At 44.2% G+C, this 20,939-nt stretch overlaps 2 protein-coding genes across 2 annotated transcripts; one reads left to right on the top strand and one right to left on the bottom strand.

The window, feature by feature from the left end:
* The first annotated feature begins 1,808 nt into the window (after positions 1-1,808).
* On the top strand, positions 1,809-3,342 carry LOC6597984 (2-oxoisovalerate dehydrogenase subunit beta, mitochondrial). Its single transcript, XM_002023044.2, has 6 exons — positions 1,809-2,027; positions 2,096-2,173; positions 2,250-2,496; positions 2,554-2,772; positions 2,840-2,932; positions 2,984-3,342. Exons 1-6 carry the CDS (start codon positions 1,849-1,851, stop codon positions 3,209-3,211), a joined length of 1,044 nt encoding a protein of 347 aa, XP_002023080.1. The 5' UTR covers positions 1,809-1,848; the 3' UTR covers positions 3,212-3,342.
* Positions 3,343-19,215: 15,873 nt separating this feature from the next.
* LOC113565507 lies at positions 19,216-20,525 on the bottom strand. Its single transcript, XM_026987741.1, has 5 exons — positions 20,322-20,525; positions 20,149-20,260; positions 19,909-20,064; positions 19,681-19,848; positions 19,216-19,623 (listed from the first exon to the last, which is right to left on the bottom strand). Exons 1-5 carry the CDS (start codon positions 20,523-20,525, stop codon positions 19,457-19,459), a joined length of 807 nt encoding a protein of 268 aa, XP_026843542.1. The 3' UTR covers positions 19,216-19,456.
* Between the last annotated feature and the right edge of the window lie 414 nt (positions 20,526-20,939).

The following is a 20,939-nucleotide window of genomic DNA, read 5'->3' as shown; positions in this document are numbered from 1 at the left end:
AGAATATACACCAGACTGCATTCCATATTGGATTTTTGTAAAATTTATTGTCGAAATAATAGCAAGTGGTTAGCTGGGAAATAAATACAAAGTAAATAAAATGGGAAATTTTTTTACGTTTTGTTTGGAACGACCGCCAGTGACCGCACTCGCGCATGCGCTTTCACAACACGTTGATCTCGTTTGATCAAAGCTCAGCGCTCCACTGTTATTAGGAGTGAAAAGCTTTTTTTCTCTAAGAAATACCAAGTTTTTTTCGAATAAGATACCATTTCAGTTTCAGTTTCAAAATTGAATGTTAAGCTAAAAAATAGTTATGTCAGTTTTTTATGATCGATTTTTCATTAAAAACTTAAAAACGCACTAATAACTGTCAATTACTGGTTTCCGCTATTAATGGTTCTGATTTGGAATTTATTAAATTGTTATCTTCTTCTTTTATATATGTACATATACATATGTACAAACATTTGTAAATAAAAATATTAATTTGGTTTATTTAGATTTCAAAAACTCGCAGTTCTGCACCGATTGAGTTAAATATTGAAAAAATATATGTCGACAATAAATCGTTAATTTCACTGTATATACATATGTACACATTTTCATCAACCTAACATCAACCGCAACAATAACCCAGCACCATCACAGTCGTTAATTTTAAGTTTTAATAATTTGTCACCGCTGTATAAATAAATAAATACATTTTCAAAATATATATAAATACATAAATAATTATAACATAAATAGATAAATTCAAAGGGCATCGCATTTTGTTGAGTGTCATACTTGCGCATCAAATTTTAAATCATTCGTCCGTTTCTCGCTTTCTGATGCGAATGAAAAGAATGAATGAAGTTGCACGTGGCACCTGGAATTAGCAAATACAGGATATACAAAACAACAGTTCTTCTGATATTGCGGGGAAAACTTCTAAGAAACATTTCATAATTCTCCAAAAATTATAAGTTAAGGGTATGTGAGCCCAGAAAGCGGCAATGAAATATAAATGCCAGCAATTCTTAAAACGTAAAATACACGAAGATTACGAGAGAATACCCATAAATTAAAGTACGCTGGAACATCAAGACAAAACAGCAACATAAAAGGAACAAATTAAAAAAAACATCCCTCTAGTACCAGGCAACTAGTTCCGCACTGGTGCCGCACTAGCTACCATTCTCACCTCCCTGGTTCCAGATCGATTACCCGCAATGTATTTCAGCGGAGAATTTAACCACTAACCATACAGTATATAGATGTGCCAGTTCATACAACGAAAGCGTCAGACACTGACTAGCGCGTTCAGTACCCCAGAGTGACGTCATCATAAGAGAGAGAGAGCGCAGAGAGAAGCTTCTTTGCATGTGTTAGTACACACGCAATATGTTTGGGGACAAAAATATATATTTTTTTGACTCTGGGGTTCCAAAACTAGTAGCCCAGCGTGTGACACATTCTTGTATGAACTGGCACATCTATATACTGTATGGTTAGTGGTACTCGTCTACAAAACAAGCCTTTTTATCGTTTCCGTTGTTCTTGCACGCTACGACTTTTTTCGGTTCTGATTACTCGTCTTATTCTACTTGATATTACATGTCTTACATTACAATTGTCCGTGAGTAAACACTTCGAAAACAGATTAAATATCTGCCATCTCTTATACCGGTCGGTATGAAATATTCGATATATTTATATATCAACAGTGCAGCAGATGATCTACAAAAATATTTATTACGCAATAGTTTGGACTTAAGTTTGTCTACATAGCTAGTCTCATTCAAATTTGAAAAAATGAGAGTTTCTAAAGCAGCGCGCTCCTGTTTTAATACATTACGGTTAAAAATGAGACCGCCTTCAATGACCCGGTCACATTTTACGTATTATCCCACAGCTGCGGGATCTGGCAATGCGAAAAAAATGAATATGTTTAGCGCAATAAATAATGCCATGGATTTGGCTCTTCAAGAAGACAGCACGGCATTGCTGTTTGGAGAGGATGTGGGCTTTGGTGGAGTTTTCCGGTATTGAAAAAAAAATGTTCAGCAGTTTTTTGTACCTACATATATCTAAATATTTTTGTATCCAACAGTTGTTCTGTCAACCTGAGAGATAAATACGGAAAGGATCGAGTTTTTAATTCACCATTGTGTGAGCAGGGAATCGCAGGGTATTATAATATAAGATAATTTCAATTGTACTTACATATATTTCAGAACAAGACATTAATATGTCATATTTTTCAGTTTTGCTATCGGTGTAGCTAACGCTGGGGCTACTGCAATAGCTGAAATTCAATTTGCGGATTATATATTTCCAAGTTTTGACCAGATCGTGAATGAAGCCGCTAAATATAGATATCGAAGCGGCGGCCTTTTCGACTGCGGTTCATTAACTTTTCGGGTTCCGTGCGGAGCTGTGGGTCATGGAGCACTCTACCATTCCCAAAGTCCTGAAGCATACTTTGCTCACACGCCAGGTCTTCGCGTTGTGGTAACTATATAAACTGTAGCTTACAACAAGGAAAACTATATAAATGATTTAAAATAGGTTCCACGTGGACCGATTAAGGCAAAGGGTCTGCTGTTAGCCTGCATTCGCGACCCAAATCCCTGCATAGTTTTTGAACCAAAAACATTGTATCGTGCAGCTGTTGAGGAAGTGCCTACAGAATATTACACCTCTGAGCTAGGCCAAGCGGATATTTTACGGAATGGAAAAGACGTGACACTTATTGGCTGGGGTACACAGGTCCATGTGCTTTTAGAAGTATGTCCCAATATATGTACATGGTTATTTCATTTTCTTCGGATTGTTTAATTAAATTGTTCTTTAGGTTGCAGAGTTGGCAAAAGAAAGACATAATATTGACTGTGAAGTTATAGACTTAGTGTCAGTTTTGCCTTGGGACACTAATACCATTTGTAACGTAAGCAAGAAACAGTATTGTTTTAAAACTTTTCATCAATATGTATTTTAGTCTGCAAGAAAAACCGGCCGTGTTGTAATCGCACATGAAGCTCCGTTTACCCAAGGATTTGGCTCTGAGATAGCTGCATACATTCAAGACAAGTGTTTTTTGAACCTTGAAGCGCCAGTTAGGAGAGTGACCGGATGGGATACCCCATTTCCACACGTTTTTGAGCCTTTTTATCTGCCAGACAAGCTGCGTTGCCTGGTAGCTGTAAAAGACATTGTCAACTATTAAAGCTTCAGAAGCTTCAACAACATTTCAATCGAAACGGATGCATTTATTTACCCTTATTTTTTACTGTAATTGCTATGTAACAACATGTCTGCCTCACATGTGACAAATAAAATTTTTGTTTTTAAAATGTATTGGAGCTGCCCAGCATTTTTTAAAGATATTTAAAGTTCCAAAAACCGCGATTTCTGTACCGAGTTAAATAATTGGGTTTCTTTAAAACTTTTTAATGTTTACTTATGCTTGCATTTTAGAGATGAATGTTATAGATAGGCTAGATAACACTTATTATTAGTAACAAGAAAGACAATCTGGCATAAATTCAAAAATTTAATGGAAACAAAGTCTTTTTTGAATGATACGTAATCCTAATGCATACCCTGGCTAGAAAATTTGCATATATATTTTTGATTTTAATGCAGCACTGAAAGTTTGGCAGCCCTTCAAATCCAGATCTTCGATCTGCTACGAGTTGGTACTAAAACAGCGGGAAACTTTTTCTTGTGTTTGTTAGCTGGAAAATGTTGTAAATTTAAAGAAAAAGGGAATGTACAAAATGCATCAGAAAGGCCAGAGTATGTAGAATGTCTATATGAAAAAAGACTGTTAGTTTTGTTTGTGCCTTGCAGAATTGGAGAAAACTTATTGCCTGTCTATTGAGGTCCACAACATTTTTCGTGCCATCTAGTGCCACTTACTAACTATTTTAAATTAATGTTAAAATTATATATTTACTAATGTGTGTTAAATTAACTGCGAACCTTTTGCGACCGTCATACCTTCATGGGTATTTTCATTTTGTAGGTTAGGCTGAATTTTCTAAGAAACCCTGCTCAATATTTGGATATACGAGTATATCAATAGAAATGCTTCCACTGTTGTGAGCTTGATATTTAAGCAACTGCAGACATAAACTTAACTCAAGCACGGCACGGAGAAAAACGATGAAACATGTAAGTAAAAATAATGATTTATCAGAAATTTAAATCGAAGGAGCTGGCACAAAAAGCTGCAGAAATAAGCAAAATTTAAGGAGATGCATTTATAATGTGTAACGAACCTAAAAGGTTTCGATACAATCCGTCCCCCGACTTATAATAAGAGCATCGTACCACACCCCGCAACCAACGCCCCCCCCCCCCCCCCCGCAAGCAACCACCGATCAACACGCGCCAACTCCATAACGATGACCAAAGACATCAGGTCACGGGAACTTTCCCCACTCCAGGCCAAGCCATCGGCCGAGTGCGGTCTTCCGGGTTCATCGACGGAGGAAAGTCGACGACGCGAAAATCTGCGACGATCACCAAGAACGGCAAAGTGCACCCCGACGCGGAAGTGCATTTGTCAAACCCGCAGACCCAGCAATACGGGCCTATAAAAAGACGGCGACGAGAAACCAAAAACCAACTTACGCGGAGACCCGGTCCGGAGTACAGACGCGGTACCCGGAATTCACGAGAAGACATCCGCGACCAATTAAAATAAGTTCATTTAAACTGCTAAGAAGTACAATAAAGTGTCGAATTATCAAAGTAAAAACACCCGATTGCGTAAGTTCACTCCAATTAGTCGAGGCACGAGTCCGAGTCCACGCAGCTGTTTCGTATGCACGACGAGCGACGCCCATTCTAGCCCCGATCCACCTCTCTACGATAGGCCGCTCCCGACGCCGCCCTTAAGGTTCCATCCATTTCTACATATTTCTTGTGGATTGACCCCTGGACGGGACTGAGCTTACCTCAGCCTGAAATCCATCACAAGTGGCGCCCGAGCAGGGACCCAAGGGAACGTCAGCGAGGGTTTGTGGAATAAAAACCCACGGCCACTAGAGCAAGAACACAAGAGAACAACCCAAAGAAAACCCCGACCTCGCGCAATATCAACGGCAAGAGTTGCGCAACGAGCAGACGAAAGCGCGACACAGCGACAGAGAAACAGTGCCGTCACCCCGAGAAGAAATTCGAAGCGTCAGCCGCGAAGCTCGACACTGAGCCCTAGTGAAGGAAAAGCGCAAGCCCAGCGAAACAGCCAACTCGAGCAACAATCGGAGCGATGGAATCCCATACAGAGAAACAGCCCAGTGGGTATTACCCTGGAGAATTCGTCGCCAACCCAGGGGTGAGTACCGCCTGGATACACAAACGTCGCCGAGAGGAGCTGGAGTCCTTCGCGGAGGAATTCGGATTCAGCCGCGAGGGTAACTTGGAAGATTTGCGGAGGAGTTTCGCCGAACTATTCGCCGGGCCAGTACGCCAGATCGCCAGGACGAGCCAGATCGCCCCAGCCCGACACCTCAGCACCAACAGAGAAGCGGAAGACGGACCCCAAACTCAGCCTACAAGTTCCAGGAATCATGGAGGGCAAAGCCAGCACCTCACCGACATCGATAACCGCCGAAGATCTACCGAAGCCCCCGCCCCCGGAGCCAAGGCCTTCGCCCATGAGAAGGATCTTGCCGACAGCAGGAGGAAATGGCCCCACAGACGGTCATTACTACAGTCACGCCGCACAGATGGCGGAACGGATCAGTTCGACGGGCAGGACGACCCACTGTCGTTCGTCGAACTACTAGAAAAGCGTGCCCTCTCGTACGGGGTAGACATGAACTACGTGCCGCGAGCCATGGAAGAGCTCCTCACCGACCGAGCCAACCGTTGGTTCCGCAACAGCCGACTCCAGAGCGCCTCATGGGCCGATTTCCGCCAGGAATTTCTAGCCTTTTTCCTGCCTCCCCGGTACTTCGAGCAATTGGAAGACCAGATCAGGGACCGCAAACAAGCGGTGGGCAAACCGTTTAAGGACTTCGTCATCGAGCTCCGGTTGCTCATGCACCACACCGGGTACGACGAAGGCAAGGAACTTAGCCGGATCTATGACAACACCCTCCCGGCGTACCAGCTGTACGTGCGAAGACACGAACTGAGAAGTCTGACGCAATTAACAATGTTGGCCACAGAGTTCGAGAGCATCCAGGAACGAAACGTACCAGCGATCCTCATCCCCCCTCGACAACCACCCAGGTACACGCGGCCAACGGCACAACAAAACGAAAGCGAGACGAATCGGGCCCAATTCCGAAAACCTCACTGGAACACCTCGGAACCCGCAAGGAAGCCGCACCAGGCCGGCGCTCCAGCACAGGAAACGGCACATAGAATGATCACCACCCCCATCGCCAACCCACACGCAGCTTGTCGACGCTGCGGAGAAGCTGGACATGTTTCTCGCGACTGCACCAACCCATCGATCCTCTTCTGTTGGGAATGCGGCAGGCGCGGAACGCGCACCGTGGGATGTTGCCGCCGGGACCCGTCGGGAAACGACTCGCGTCCCCAGCTGACACGGGAACAGCAGGGCACGACGCTCCCTCAGACAACCAACTAAGAAACCCGCTACAAGTACACGACGGCCGGTCGACACCGGGGCGTCCCGAAGCTTCATCAACGCCGACCTCGCCCGCAACCTCGGCCGCGATAACGACCTGCGAGCCGATACGCCAAGCCGACGGCTCAGCTCGCGAGATAACTCAGATCTTGCCAGCGCGCGTCAAACTAGACGAACAAGAGGTGCAGATGCCACTCCTGGTACTACCCAATATGGTAGAGCAAGCCATCATAGAGATGGATTTCCTGTGCGCCATTGAAACCACAATACAATGTGGCGCCACACGCCTCCATCTCCAAGGCCCCCAACGCCCCATCCCAAACACGCCGATTATCACCGCCAGCCAAGTACACGCCCCCGGACCCACGAACTCGAGACCTCCGCCGCCAACGAATTCCCCGCCACGACACGAGACAAGAGCACAAGGAACAAGGAACACAGAACCCATGGCCACAACGAGGTACACCAGCCCCAGGCCCACTCCAAGAAACCCAAAACTAAGCAGAGCCACGAAGAAGCGAGCCGGTCTCCCGAGGGCACCGACGCGGTTCCACCAACGAAGGGAAAGGAACCCAGGACGCCACTCCAGAAGACAACCCGGCCCCAGCAACGGCAGTCGCCACGCAGAAGCCAGGCGCTTGAGGTATCACCTCCGACCGCCACCCTGGCCCACGAACGCGTCGACACCGCCCTCGACGCGAAAACGACCCCTACGACACCGACCGACCCGCTACTCCCGCGTCCTCTCAGGCAGGAACCGGGAAAGGCGATTACTGCCACACGAGGCACCCACCGGAACACACGAGGCCCCTACTCATGATCGAGACACCCGCCGTCGTCGCCAGCATAAGCGAATACACTCGCGAAGTCGAACCACCAAGCGCACACAACGATCGTCCCCGAGAACCCCGACCACACTTGCGACCCAGGAATCGACGACCCACCCGAGGACGATTCGGAACGAATCTCCGAACCATGGCCTCCTGACATCGCGCCGAAAATACAAAACCCGGGACATCCAGCCAAAAGACAGCACCGGCAAAAAAAACGAGCCCGATGGCATAATACCGCCGAGAATGCAAGCGCAGGGAACCGCGCGACCACCAATTAATCGAACAGCGCTGACGCCAGCGAGAGAAGTAACGTAACGCTCACGACCGCGCGCCCCACAAATCCGTTGACGAAGCGAAGATAACGCGGAAACCTCAACGCAAAACACAGAAGAAACCACAAGAGCCCGACCCACGAGTCCTCGTAACTCTTGCCGGGAAAGAAAGGGGAGGGTGTAACGAACCTAAAAGGTTTCGATACAATCCGTCCCCCGACTTATAATGAGAGCATCGCACCACACCCCGCAACCAACGCCCCCCTCCGCAAGTAACCACCGATCAACACGCGCCAACTCCATAACGATGACCAAAGACATCAGGTCACGGGAACTTTCCCCACTCCAGGCCAAGCCATCGGCCGAGTGCGGTCTTCCGGGTTCATCGACGGAGGAAAGTCGACGACGCGAAAATCTGCGACGATCACCAAGAACGGCAAAGTGCACCCCGACGCGGAAGTGCATTTGTCAAACCCGCAGACCCAGCAATACGGGCCTATAAAAAGACGGCGACGAGAAACCAAAAACCAACTTACGCGGAGACCCGGTCCGGAGTACAGACGCGGTACCCGGAATTCACGAGAAGACATCCGCGACCAATTAAAATAAGTTCATTTAAACTGCTAAGAAGTACAATAAAGTGTCGAATTATCAAAGTAAAAACACCCGATTGCGTAAGTTCACTCCAATTAGTCGAGGCACGAGTCCGAGTCCACGCAGCTGTTTCGTATGCACGACGAGCGACGCCCATTCTAGCCCCGATCCACCTCTCTACGATAGGCCGCTCCCGACGCCGCCCTTAAGGTTCCATCCATTTCTACATATTTCTTGTGGATTGACCCCTGGACGGGACTGAGCTTACCTCAGCCTGAAATAGGTCTATCACAAATGAATATTGTCTTAAATAGGCATTAACAGAAGAAATCACGATAATAATATACATATAACCCAACAAAAAAACAACTAATACAAATTACACTTTACATGGGCGGTAAAGGTGGGTTAAAAGTGATCTCAAACAGCTTTGTTTTTAATTAAATGAAAAATCGGAATACCAATGATTGAACGCATAATTAAAGAAAAGTCAGACGTCATAAAGCGTATGGATGATCTCTGCTCAACTCAACTGACACTCATGTTGTTAATGTGACGGAACTTACCCATTACCAGTGCCATGAATTTCAAGTCTTTCCGGATCTGGCTGGACTGTAATCCAGGAGGAGTCAACTGGAATAAGACTTTAATCGCAATTGAACCCACTACAGAGTAGGGTTCGGAAACATACGAGAGAGCTTCTACCTGGGATTGGAAAAAATTCTTTTCATATTTTAGTGGAACAACGCGCTAATGCTCGCTATATATGAACATATAAATACAAATTTGTACAAAAACAGAAAAAAATTGTACATGAAAATAGAAACAAAAGTTTTTTATGAAATGTATATGAAAATATAAATACAACTTTGTATGAAAATAGAAACAACGAGGGGGAACGTTATGAGTTGCTGCGGACACCGCAACTCTACGGTTATACCCGATACTAAGTCAGTATGGCTCTCCTCCGGCAGACGCCGCTAATATTTAACGACACGACAAAGAGTGCGTGCGAGAGAGACAGAAAATCAGTCTGAGCGTGACGTCGGGCGCTGCGTAGCCACTGCAAATTGATTTGTTCCTTTTGGCTATAAAAATGATCTGATCTGATCCAGATTCAGCAATCTAATAGATATGGTCATTATCTATGATTCTGCGTTTTTAGTTTTCTCAAATCTGCAATATTGTGGATGCAACAGATTTTCGTCCTTTGTGGGGGCGGATGGGGGTGGGGCGAAATTCTGAGATATACGTTTTATATTGACATCTTAAAGGAGTGTGTGTACCAAATTTGGTTACTCTAGCGTTAATAGTCTCTGAGATTTGTGGTTGCCCCAGATTTTCGTCCTTTGCGGGGGCGGAAGGGGGTGTGGCGAAGTTTGGACATGAAACGGTCAAGGTCCGATATCACAGGAGTGTGGATACCAAATTTGGTTGCTCTGGCTTTTATAGGTTCTGAGATCCTTGAACTCATATTTTGCAATTGGCAAAACCGACCATGAAACCTGTGTGTTAGAGTGAGACAGAGCGAGAAAGAGTGAAATTGTTTTCGTGATTCTGGCTGTAATAATTATACGATCTGGTTCAGATTTTGCACTCTAGAAGATACAGTCATCTTCTACGATTCTGCGTTTTTAGTTTTCTCGTATCGTCGAAATTGTTGATGCCACAGATTTTCGCCCTTTGTGGGGGCGGAAGTGGGTGGGGCAAAGTTTTGAAATATTTTTGGAGCAGTGACATATCACAGAAGTCTGGATCCAAAACATCGTTGCTCTAGCTCTTATAGTCTTTGAGCATTAGGCGCTGAAGGGGACGGACGGACGGACGGACGGACAGACAGACAGGGCTCAATCGACTCGGCTATTGATGCTGATCAAGAATATATATACTTTATAGGGTCGGAAACGATTCCTTCTGGACGTTACACACATCCACTTTTACCACAAATCTAATATACCCCAATACTCATTTTGAGTATCGGGTATAAAAAGTTATATTAAAATACAAATTTTTATGAAAATACGTTGCTCCAACGCTGTTCCGGGCGCCGGAACCTAATCGAACCGTCCCGGAGTCCCCACAGCGCGTCAATCGTCCTGGTCCGCAAAAAGGACGGGAGATGGCGCATGTGTGTAGATTATCGGCAGCTAAACGAGCGTTCTATCCCGGACGCGTACCCGCTACCCAGGATCAACTACTTATTAGAGCGACTCCGAAATGTCCGCTTCATCACGACCCTAGACCTGAAAAACGGGTATTGGCAGATACCACCAATGGCCCGCGACAGCCGTGAAGCCACGGCATTCACGATACCCGGCCGAGGATTATACCAATGGAAAGTAATGCCTTTCGGCTTACATTCCGCGGGAGCCACGTTTCAACGGACCCTCGACGCCGTTATCGGCGCAGACATGGAACCATTCGCGTTCGCATATCTCGACGACATTGTCATCGTCGGGAAAAGCTTCCAGCAACACCTGAACAACGTGAAAGAAGTTTTCGCACGACTGCGGAAGGCAAACCTACGGGTCAACACGGACAAGTGTGCCTTCTTCCAACGCCGGATAAAATACCTTGGCCACATGATCAGCGAAGAAGGTATCCACACGGACCCCGACAAAATCGCAGCCGTAAAGGATCTGAGCCCGCCGACCAACCTGAAGCTACGACAATACGTAGGCATGGCCGGGTGGTACCGCAGATTTGTCCCAAACTTTGCCCCCATAGTCCAACCAATGTCACTGCTGCTGAAGAAAGGGAAAGCATGGACATGGGGCCAAGAACAACAAGGCGCCTTCGACGAGCTGAAAACACTGCTCACCACCGCACCGGTACTCGCCTGCCCAGACTTTAACGTCAAATTTTCCCTGCAGACGGACGCAAGCAACCTTGGAGTAGGCGCGGTCCTCCCCCAAGAGATCGAAGGGAAAGAGCGGGTCATCGCATACGTCAGTCGACGCCTCAACAAGGCAGAAGAAAACTACTCGGCCACCGACAAGGAATGCCTCGCCGTCATCTGGGCGATCCGAAAACTGCGATGCTATCTCGACGGCTACCGATTCGACGTCATAACCGATCATCTCGCACTAAAGTGGCTGAATACCCTCGAGAGCCCTTACGGTAGCGTAGCAAGATGGGAGCTCGAACTACAGCAATACCAATACGACGTGCATTATCGGGCCGGCAACCAGAACGTAGTCGCGGACGCACTGTCAAGACAACCATTGGAGCATCGAGGAAGACGACACAGCATGCACCTGGCTGAAACAAAGGATCCAACAAGTCCAAGACGAACCCCAGAAGTACCCGGACTACACGCACGAAAATGGGCAGCTATACCGCTATCTAGGACACGGAGACGACGACGACGACCACATACCGTGGAAACTATGCGTGCCTAAAAACGGCCGGACGAGAGTACTCCGCGAATGCCATGACGAACCAACGGCAGGACACCTTGGCTTCCGGAAAACCATCCTGAGGGCAACACAACGATACTACTGGCCAGGACTACACCGAGACGTGCGACGGTTCGTGCAGGGCTGCGTAAGCTGTCAGAAGTTCAAAGCCACGCAGCGCAAGGCCGTGGGCAGAATGCTCACACGTAAAGCCAAAGAACCCTTCGCCATCCTGTGTGCCGACTTCGTCGGACCATTACCACAGTCCAAGCACGGGAACACCATCTTACTGGTATTCTTCGACACTTTCTCCAAGTGGGTGGAACTGGTACCCCTCAAGAAAGCGACAACAGCAAACCTCGAACGAGCCTTCAGAGAACGAATACTGTGCAGCTTCGGCGTGCCAAAACTATTCGTCTGCGACAACGGAACCCAGTTCACCAGCCGATCGTTTGGAGCATTCATGCGAAGCGCAGGCGTGGAGCTGCAACACACAGCCCCGTATTGCCCCCAAGAAAACCCGGACTGTGAAAACGATGATCGCCCAGTTCGTCCACGACCACCAGAATACATGGGACGAGCTCCTACCCGAGATGACATTGGCGATCAACTCCAGCGTCTCCGAGACGACCGGATTCAGCCCCGCCTTCCACCTGCACGGAAGAGAGCCGCGACTCCCCGGCGCCCTCTACGACGAAGTCACGCCCGGGACAGGGAGTACGACAGAGGCGGCCACCAGCAAAGCGTCGAGGCTGAAAGAAGTATTCGCCATCGTCCGGAATAACATCCAGAGAGCCAGTCAAGAGCAAGGGAGACATTACAACCTCCGCCGGCGACTATGGCGCCCCGCCGTCGGATCACTGGAACTACTACGCCAATACCACCTCTCGAACGCCGCCGAGGGCTTTGCGGCAAAGCTAGCCCCGAAGGTCGACGGCCCCTACCGGGTCAAGAGGTTTCATCGCCAAACATCGCCAAATTACAACATTGCGAAAGCCGGAAACACAAAACCGCAAATATCAACGACCTGAGAGAGTTCCACGATCACGAGGCCGAAGAACCCACTGACCTACTCGAGAATGCTGACATCGACGAAGAAAGCAACGAGACATCAACCCGACGCCCCAACCACGGCACCGCAGAGTCAGCAAAACCCGGGACACCCGGCCAAAAGACAGCACCGGCAAAAAAGACGAGCCCGATGGCATAATACCGCCGAGAATGCAAGCGCACCGAACAGCGCGACCACCAATTAATCGAACAGCGCTGACGCCAGCGAGAGAAGTAACGTAACGCTCACGACCGCGCGCCCCACAAATCCGTTGACGAAGCGAAGATAACGCGGAAACCTCAACGCAAAACACAGAAGAAACCACAAGAGCCCGACCCACGAGTCCTCGTAACTCTTGCCGGGAAAGAAAGGGGAGGGTGTAACGAATCTAAAAGGTTTCGATACAATCCGTCCCCCGACTTATAATGAGAGCATCGCACCACACCCCGCAACCAACGCCCCCCTCCGCAAGCAACCACCGATCAACACGCGCCAACTCCATAACGATGACCAAAGACATCAGGTCACGGGAACTTTCCCCACTCCAGGCCAAGCCATCGGCCGAGTGCGGTCTTCCGGGTTCATCGACGGAGGAAAGTCGACGCCGCGAAAATCTGCGACGATCACCAAGAACGGCAAAGTGCACCCCGACGCGGAAGTGCATTTGTCAAACCCGCAGACCCAGCAATACGGGCCTATAAAAAGACGGCGACGAGAAACCAAAAACCAACTTACGCGGAGACCCGGTCCGGAGTACAGACGCGGTACCCGGAATTCACGAGAAGACATCCGCGACCAATTAAAATAAGTTCATTTAAACTGCTAAGAAGTACAATAAAGTGTCGAATTATCAAAGTAAAAACACCCGATTGCGTAAGTTCACTCCAATTAGTCGAGGCACGAGTCCGAGTCCACGCAGCTGTTTCGTATGCACGACGAGCGACGCCCATTCTAGCCCCGATCCACCTCTCTACGATAGGCCGCCCCCGACGCCGCCCTTAAGGTTCCATCCATATCTACAAATTTCTTGTGGATTGACCCCTGGACGGGACTGAGCTTACCTCAGCCTGAAATAGGTCTATCACAAATGAATATTGTCTTAAATAGGCATTAACAGAAGAAATCACGATAATAATATACATATAACCCAACAAAAAAACAACTAATACAAATTACACTTTACATGGGCGGTAAAGGTGGGTTAAAAGTGATCTCAAACAGCTTTGTTTTTAATTAAATGAAAAATCGGAATACCAATGATTGAACGCATAATTAAAGAAAAGTCAGACGTCATAAAGCGTATGGATGATCTCTGCTCAACTCAACTGACACTCATGTTGTTAATGTGACGGAACTTACCCATTACCAGTGCCATGAATTTCAAGTCTTTCCGGATCTGGCTGGACTGTAATCCAGGAGGAGTCAACGGGAATAAGACTTTAATCGCAATTGGACCCACTACAGAGTAGGGTTCGGAAACATACGAGAGAGCTTCTTCCTGGTATTGGAAAAAATTCATTTCAGATTTTAGTGGAACAACGCGCTAATGCTCGCTATATATGAACATATAAATACAAATTTGTACAAAAACAGAAAAAAAATTGTACATGAAAATAGAAACAAAAGTTTTTTATGAAATGTATATGAAAATATAAATACAACTTTGTACGAAAATAGAAACAAAAAGTTATATTAAAATAGAAACAAATATTTAAAAAAAAAAAAAAATATAAGTACAAATTTTTATGAAAATACGTTGCTCCAACGCTGTTCCGGGCACCGAACAGAAGGCTGGAACCACAACAGAATACTAAGTGAAGCCTTTGAATGAAAGGGATTTCCGTTTTAGATCAATTCAAAAAATGTTCAACATAATGTGGTAAGATGAATTTTCATTACGGTTGTTTATGATTTTTCTTTGTTTTAGATAGTATTTTAATGTTTCCGCTGAATATTTTTTTTTGTTTGACGCATAACATTTTTCCTTGTCTGAACTAATTTTTTTAGTGTGAAGCAACAAACGCACTAAGCACATGTAAACATGACTTCAGCTGAAGTCGAAGCTGCGGTTACAGAGCACCTTTTAGCACGGAGTGTGCTGCAGCGTTGCCAAACGATGTTCAACGATGCTTATATTACAGGTCTATAGTTAACATTGTGATGTAATAATATACCATGTATTCAAAAAGTATAGTGGTGTCAAAGAGCTGGCTCCAAGCTGTCTTCAAATTTTCTTGAAAAGCCAAAACAAAGAGCTCAAAAGCTATCCGTTCATTCTAGAACTAGGAGCACGTATGAGATTTTTTACAGCGCGCTGCCGAAAAATAGCCTTTACCTTTGTTCAGGCCAGCAGCAAATAATTGCCAAGCACTGTGCCAACAACGTGCGCTCCGGTCCCAAGTCGCTCTCGCGCGCTCGGAGGATCGCTCGGGAGATTTTACGATCCACTACTCACCGCAGCATCAAACTTAGAGAATAAGACTTAGAGTTAGTACGCTTCCACCCCCGATTCAAACGGCCGATCTACCGCGCGACTACATATACACAGCGACATATATCTACCACGAAACACAAAGATCTTTTATATTTCTTGCGACGGCTACTAGGAGGTTCACTGGATCATAAACTTCGTCGTTGGAATTTTTATATTGCTATGATACTGAAAACACTTGCCTTCCAATATCATTTTCTTATTTCGTTTATATTTTATATAGTAAAAATGGATCTGTGTACCACCCAGAAGGGAGCGTTCGGGCGCTACAAAGTATATATATTCTTGACCAACATCAAGAGCCGATATGTCTGCATATCCGTCTCACAGTAGGCGAAACGACCGATCTGGCGAATTACTTACATCTCATCTGATGACGCGTCGATGTAAGCGTCATTACCCCCGATGACATAGGCGATGACCCGCCATACGCTGAACTGTTGACTTCAATATGGAGAGGTCCTAGGGCATACTCGATGGCATTGTCATCTAGCAGTGCATGCATTTCATAAGCTATGACTTTAGCATGCCTTTTATAAGCAAATTTTTTAGAGAAAAAGAAATAGATTTATAAATAATTAACTTCATGAAAAAGTAATAATACATACATAAGTGATGAATTTAATGAAAGAGAAATACTTGTATACTTGTAAGTAAGTAAGTGGACTTCTCTAAAGGTAACAGTGCCCAAGTTAATACTGTGGGTGGGTTTAAACCTAAATGTTGTTTGTCGTAGATACCGCAAATATTTATCGCGTTCTACCCAACTTTGGAAATATTGTGCAGAGCGATAAAATAGTGTACCTGCTCGAAGGCCAGGACAAAGACCTCAGGGTAATCGACTTACGTGTCCGTTTTCTTTACAGGGAAGAGGGTGGCATACAGATTGCCCATTGTAAATTTGGTGGGGATCTACCGAAGATGTGGTATCCTTCGGAAGCACTCGGTAAAGGAATGAGCTGGAGTGCGACGAAATAATAGCCCCAAATTCTTCCCACACGCCAACTTTTTTTTATCCCGATACTCAAAATATTTGATTTGTGTTGAAAGTGGATGTGTGTTACGTCCAGAAGGAAGCGTTTCCGACCCCATAAAGTATATTTAATCTTGATCAGTGCTAGTGCTCTAAGATAATAAGAGCTAGAGCAACCAAATTTTGTATCCTCCTGTGATATCGAACCTGCACAAGTATTTTTCAAAATTTCGCCCTACCCCCGCAAATGACGAAAATCTGTGGCATACATAATTTTAAAGATACGGGATAATTAAAGATAAAAATCATAGAGAAGGACCATATCTACCAGATGGCCGAGACTGGATCAGATCAATTTGCAGTGGCTACGCAGCGCCCGTTCTGAGTACACGTTCTGACTGATTTTCTGTCTCTCTAGCACGCACTCTGTTTCGTTCAATGTTAGCGTCGCCTGGCGGAGGAAGTAAGTACATAAGTAAGTGACTAATAAATGTAGAGTTGCGGCCGTAGCAGCAACTCACAACGTTTCACCTCTTTTTATTTATACGGTATTTTATTTATTGAATCTTCTCTCTTGGAGACTAACGATAAATAGGCAAATCTTAATCTAAAATATTTATTACTTAATTACAATTAATTATTTAGATAACGGCCCTAACTATTTTTGCTGGGAGTCGTAGTCGTGTATACCTAGTATGCCAAGTTAAACACTGCGCAAGTCTATTAGGACGGGCCAGAAGTTTGACCTGAAATTTTGCTTTCCCTTGGTCGATTTCATCTTGAACAGATCCTACATTTTGTTATGATCCGCCTCTTTGCCACCCTGGCCTATCGTTCCCAGCTAGCTCACGGGGGAGTCAGGGGTGTTTCTGACCCGATAAGCCAGGGGACGGATTGAACAAACAGGAGTGCGGATACCAAATTTGGTTACTCTAGCGTTAATAGTCTCTGAGATTTGTGGATGCCCCAGATTTGCATCCTTTGCGGGGGCGGAAGGGGGTGTGGCGAAATTTTGAAACAAACTCGTCTCGGTCCGATATATTAGGAGTGTGGATACCAAATTTGGTTGCTCTAGCTTTTATAGTCTCTGAGATCTAGGCGCTAATGTTTTACTCTAAGCAAAGCCGGCTATGCTACGTGTGTGTTAGAGAGAGACAGGGCGAGAAAAAATGAAATTGTTTTCTTGATGCTGGCTATAATAATAATACGATCCAATTCAGATTCTGCAGTCTAAAAAAATATGGTCATTCTCTACGATTCTGCGTTTTTGGTTTTCTCGTATCTTTAAAATTGTGGATGCCACAGATTTTCGTCCTTTGTGGGGGCGGAAATGGGCGGGGTGAAGTTTTGAAATATTTTTGTAGCAGTGACATTTCACAGAAGTCTGGATCCAAAACATCGTTGCTCTAACTCTTATAGTCTTTGAGCACTAGGCGCTGAAGGGGACGGACAGACGGACGGACGGACGGACGGACAGACAGACGGACAGACAGACAGGGCTCAATCGACTCGGCTATTGATGCTGATCATATGTATACTTTATGGGGTCAGAAACGATTCCTTCTGGACGTTACACACATCCACTTTTACCACAAATCTAATATACCCCAATACTCATTTTGAGTATCGGGTATAAAAATTAGGCATTACCTAAACTTAAGACCACCGAAGAAATTTTTCCTCGTGAAGGAAATTTTCTTGGAATCATTTGTCTATAATAAAATTTATAAAGAGAAATGGCTATGTAGAAGTGCAAATTTTAAGGTTTAGCCTTTAGCACTATCATGAGTTTAGTATTTGACAAATTTATTTATTTATTTGTTGGGTTTCAAAGTAATAAAAAGTTAGACTTAGTTGTAGAATAAATCGTAAAAATATCTAAATATATGTATATACAGACGATAACGGTGTTTCTTAGAAAAGTCTTCTTTCTTGTGTGGTTTTTTTTGTAGTCTAGGAAGGATTTCTTCCTTCGAAATATTGCAGCAATTAAAAATCATTATGGAAATGAACAAGGCAAAACAATGTTATGATTGGTACTACGTAACACGTTTTGATTGGCATCCATAGAATTTTGTGGGTCTTTGTATAGGAAAAAATAACAAATAGATTTTATGCAAAAATCTAAACCATACATATATAAAGAAAAAAGTTACAGCATTTATTTGCTATATATAAGTAATAATCATTTCACAACTATTAATTTGGGTTCCAGAATTCAATAAACGGAAAGCACCAGTTACTGTTCATTCAAAATAAATTATTTGCATTATTTAGGCATTTTAAGCTTACATAGTAACTAAATTTATATATTTTGATAAGGTCCTTTGGTATTGGAATGCAATCATTTGCATGAGTTTTAAAATAACAGCAATTCTTAGTCTAGAAGTACAAAAATGAATGCTGTCATTGGTTTCATCCCAGTTTACAGGTCAGACAAAGCTTATATTGACATTAAGAAATCGACCCCTATTCTTTTTTGTGTTTCATATTTGTACATACATACATACATATATAATATAAATTATTGTGCAATTATTTGGTATTACACTAGTCAGCAGATAAATGTTATAATCGATCTCGTATAGATTTATAAACATTTTGGAGGAGCTGATTTATAGAACTTGGGTAAAACGGTACACTGTTTTATTTGAAAAGTTTTCCAAGGATTTTCGTTTTTGAAAAATGGGTTACATAAATAATAGAAATGATTTATATTTCGTTTTTAAAGAATAGAGTAGAACCCCAAAATATACGTTTTCAGTCAGAGGGGGTACTTTAATTAATCAGTATAGGTCCAGCTTTCCCGTTCTGATGCAATTTTTGTTACACTGCATTTGGAAGTCGCATGTATTCATCACAGATTTGCTTTCCATATTTATCGGCAAACTCGGCTAACTTCCCAAAAGCAGTGTTATAATCCCATAGTATTTTTCCGTTCTGTGCGCTAATCTTCGCATGATTCCTAATCTGCAGTAATACTTCATTGTACAACGCATTCAGCAAACCCGATAAATAATTTTGTTTTAAAATTAAAATAGTTAATAGAATCTTAAAGTCATAATATAGTATTTTCAAACATTTAAATGTTTTGACGGATGTATGATTGAATATAGACATACACGTGGGTATAATGGCCATAACAATAGTTAGCTAAAATGTCTTTAAAAAATTGTTGCAGTTGATTATACGCCATAGGTATGTATCTTTAAGCTGTGTAAATAAGGAAAAATTAAGTAAGTAAGTGTTCTATATTCGTGTTATATTGATTGCATCAGTAATAGACTCCCTTCTTAACAGCTGTTTCGTATCATTTTCTATTTCAATCGGCGATATTCCTGCACTTCTGTCATTTAAATAGGGAGTATCTTCCTCTACAATTTTTTCGAGAAGTATATCACCAGAGTTATTCATACCTAAAACATAAGTTCAATAAATAAATTGAATAAGGGATAAAAGCGATATACGCTAACAATTACGTCCAACTATCGGTCCGTTAGATAAGTTATCCGAAGATGCGCAGTTTACGACTGCGACATCTGTGGGCGAGTTATTGCGGCCGCTTTTTTGTAAGGCTACAGCTTTGCGAGCATGGCGCGTGGTTAGCACACCAGTTTCAACATCTCTTTCAAGGCGGTGCCCTGAAACACATATGCATATGTATATCTTAAAATAGTAATATAAAAAAAACTATGTCTTACCAGAACGGGATCGAGTAAGCTGCCGTTGTACGTAGTCTTCGAGATCCTCCTCTTCCTTTCTACTTATGAGGCAATTCAAAACTAACAAAAATAGTCCAAGTCCAAGGGAAAATAATCCTTTGCAAGTCACCTCATTCCACCACGCAGAGCTGGAGCCTGAAACAATCCGTAAAGCTCAACATATACTCGTATCCGAATATTTTGAAAATATATGTATGTATGAGTGAGTATATTACTTACTAAACACATTCCAGGACATTGTTTCATCTGGAATAATTCCTGCCCCGATAAGAAAAACTCCAAAAGCAATGAACACAATACCAATATGAAGCATTCCAATACTGGTGACAACCTATTTTATAAAGAAATGCATTATACTTGTGTTATTAAAACATTACTTTCTAAAAATCAACCTGGCTGTCAAGCATTCCTGGTCCAGGCTTGGCCGCATGATGGTGATGATATTTGCGTCTCACAGACCCACTGGGTGAATGGAATGTTTCGCCACTCTCAGAGCTTTGAGTGCTATACCTCCGTTCTCGAGCTCTTTTCTGTTCATCTCTTCTTTTACGCTGGCGCTTAATAGCCATAGCAGAATATATTCCAACCGAATGCATATTCGTCCTACAAATCGGGTAATGTTTCAAATATTTGTATTTTACTCTTAGATGTCATTTTTTCAATTGGGAGCAAAGTGTAATAGCCTTCGTTCTTGTGTCGGTGGCACGTTTCGACAAATAGATTGTGTTGTGCCAATTAAAATATTTTCAGAATGGTTAAATACGGAGAGGTAAAAGTTGAACAGTTGAAAAGGAATTGTCTGAGCGGGGCTTACCGACGAGCGGCTTGAAAGCCGAACTGCAGCTGCGGTTGGAAGCTGCAATGGAGAGAGCAGGCCTCAACGTCGACAAGAAAATCTATAAAAACTCAGAAGCAATTCAGCGTTTGGATGAAGAGATCAAGCAAGAGATCACACGTCTTGATGAGAAAATTCGACAAGTGGAACATCGTCTCGAAGATCGGCTCGAGGA

Source organism: Drosophila persimilis, unplaced genomic scaffold (genome assembly GCF_003286085.1).
Source record: "Drosophila persimilis strain 14011-0111.01,24,50 unplaced genomic scaffold, DperRS2 tig00000124-arrow-pilon, whole genome shotgun sequence".
Classification (NCBI taxonomy): domain Eukaryota; kingdom Metazoa; phylum Arthropoda; class Insecta; order Diptera; family Drosophilidae; genus Drosophila; species Drosophila persimilis.
The sequence above is the reverse complement of the archived record's forward strand: the minus strand, read 5'-3'. Positions and strand labels throughout refer to the sequence as shown.

Excerpts from the sequence above, each read along its gene's own strand:
- LOC6597984 (XM_002023044.2), top strand. The coding sequence starts at position 1,849 with ATGAGACCGCCTTCAATGACCCGGTCACATTTTACGTATTATCCCACA. Across the intron at positions 2,174-2,249 it reads TGTGAGCAGGGAATCGCAGG|TTTTGCTATCGGTGTAGCTA; the intron begins GTATTATAATAT and ends CATATTTTTCAG. Across the intron at positions 2,773-2,839 it reads AGGTCCATGTGCTTTTAGAA|GTTGCAGAGTTGGCAAAAGA; the intron begins GTATGTCCCAAT and ends ATTGTTCTTTAG.
- LOC113565507 (XM_026987741.1), bottom strand. The coding sequence starts at position 20,525 with ATGCATTCGGTTGGAATATATTCTGCTATGGCTATTAAGCGCCAGCGT. Across the intron at positions 20,261-20,321 it reads CAGGAATGCTTGACAGCCAG|GTTGTCACCAGTATTGGAAT; the intron begins GTTGATTTTTAG and ends TTTATAAAATAG. Across the intron at positions 19,849-19,908 it reads GCTTACTCGATCCCGTTCTG|GGCACCGCCTTGAAAGAGAT; the intron begins GTAAGACATAGT and ends TATGTGTTTCAG.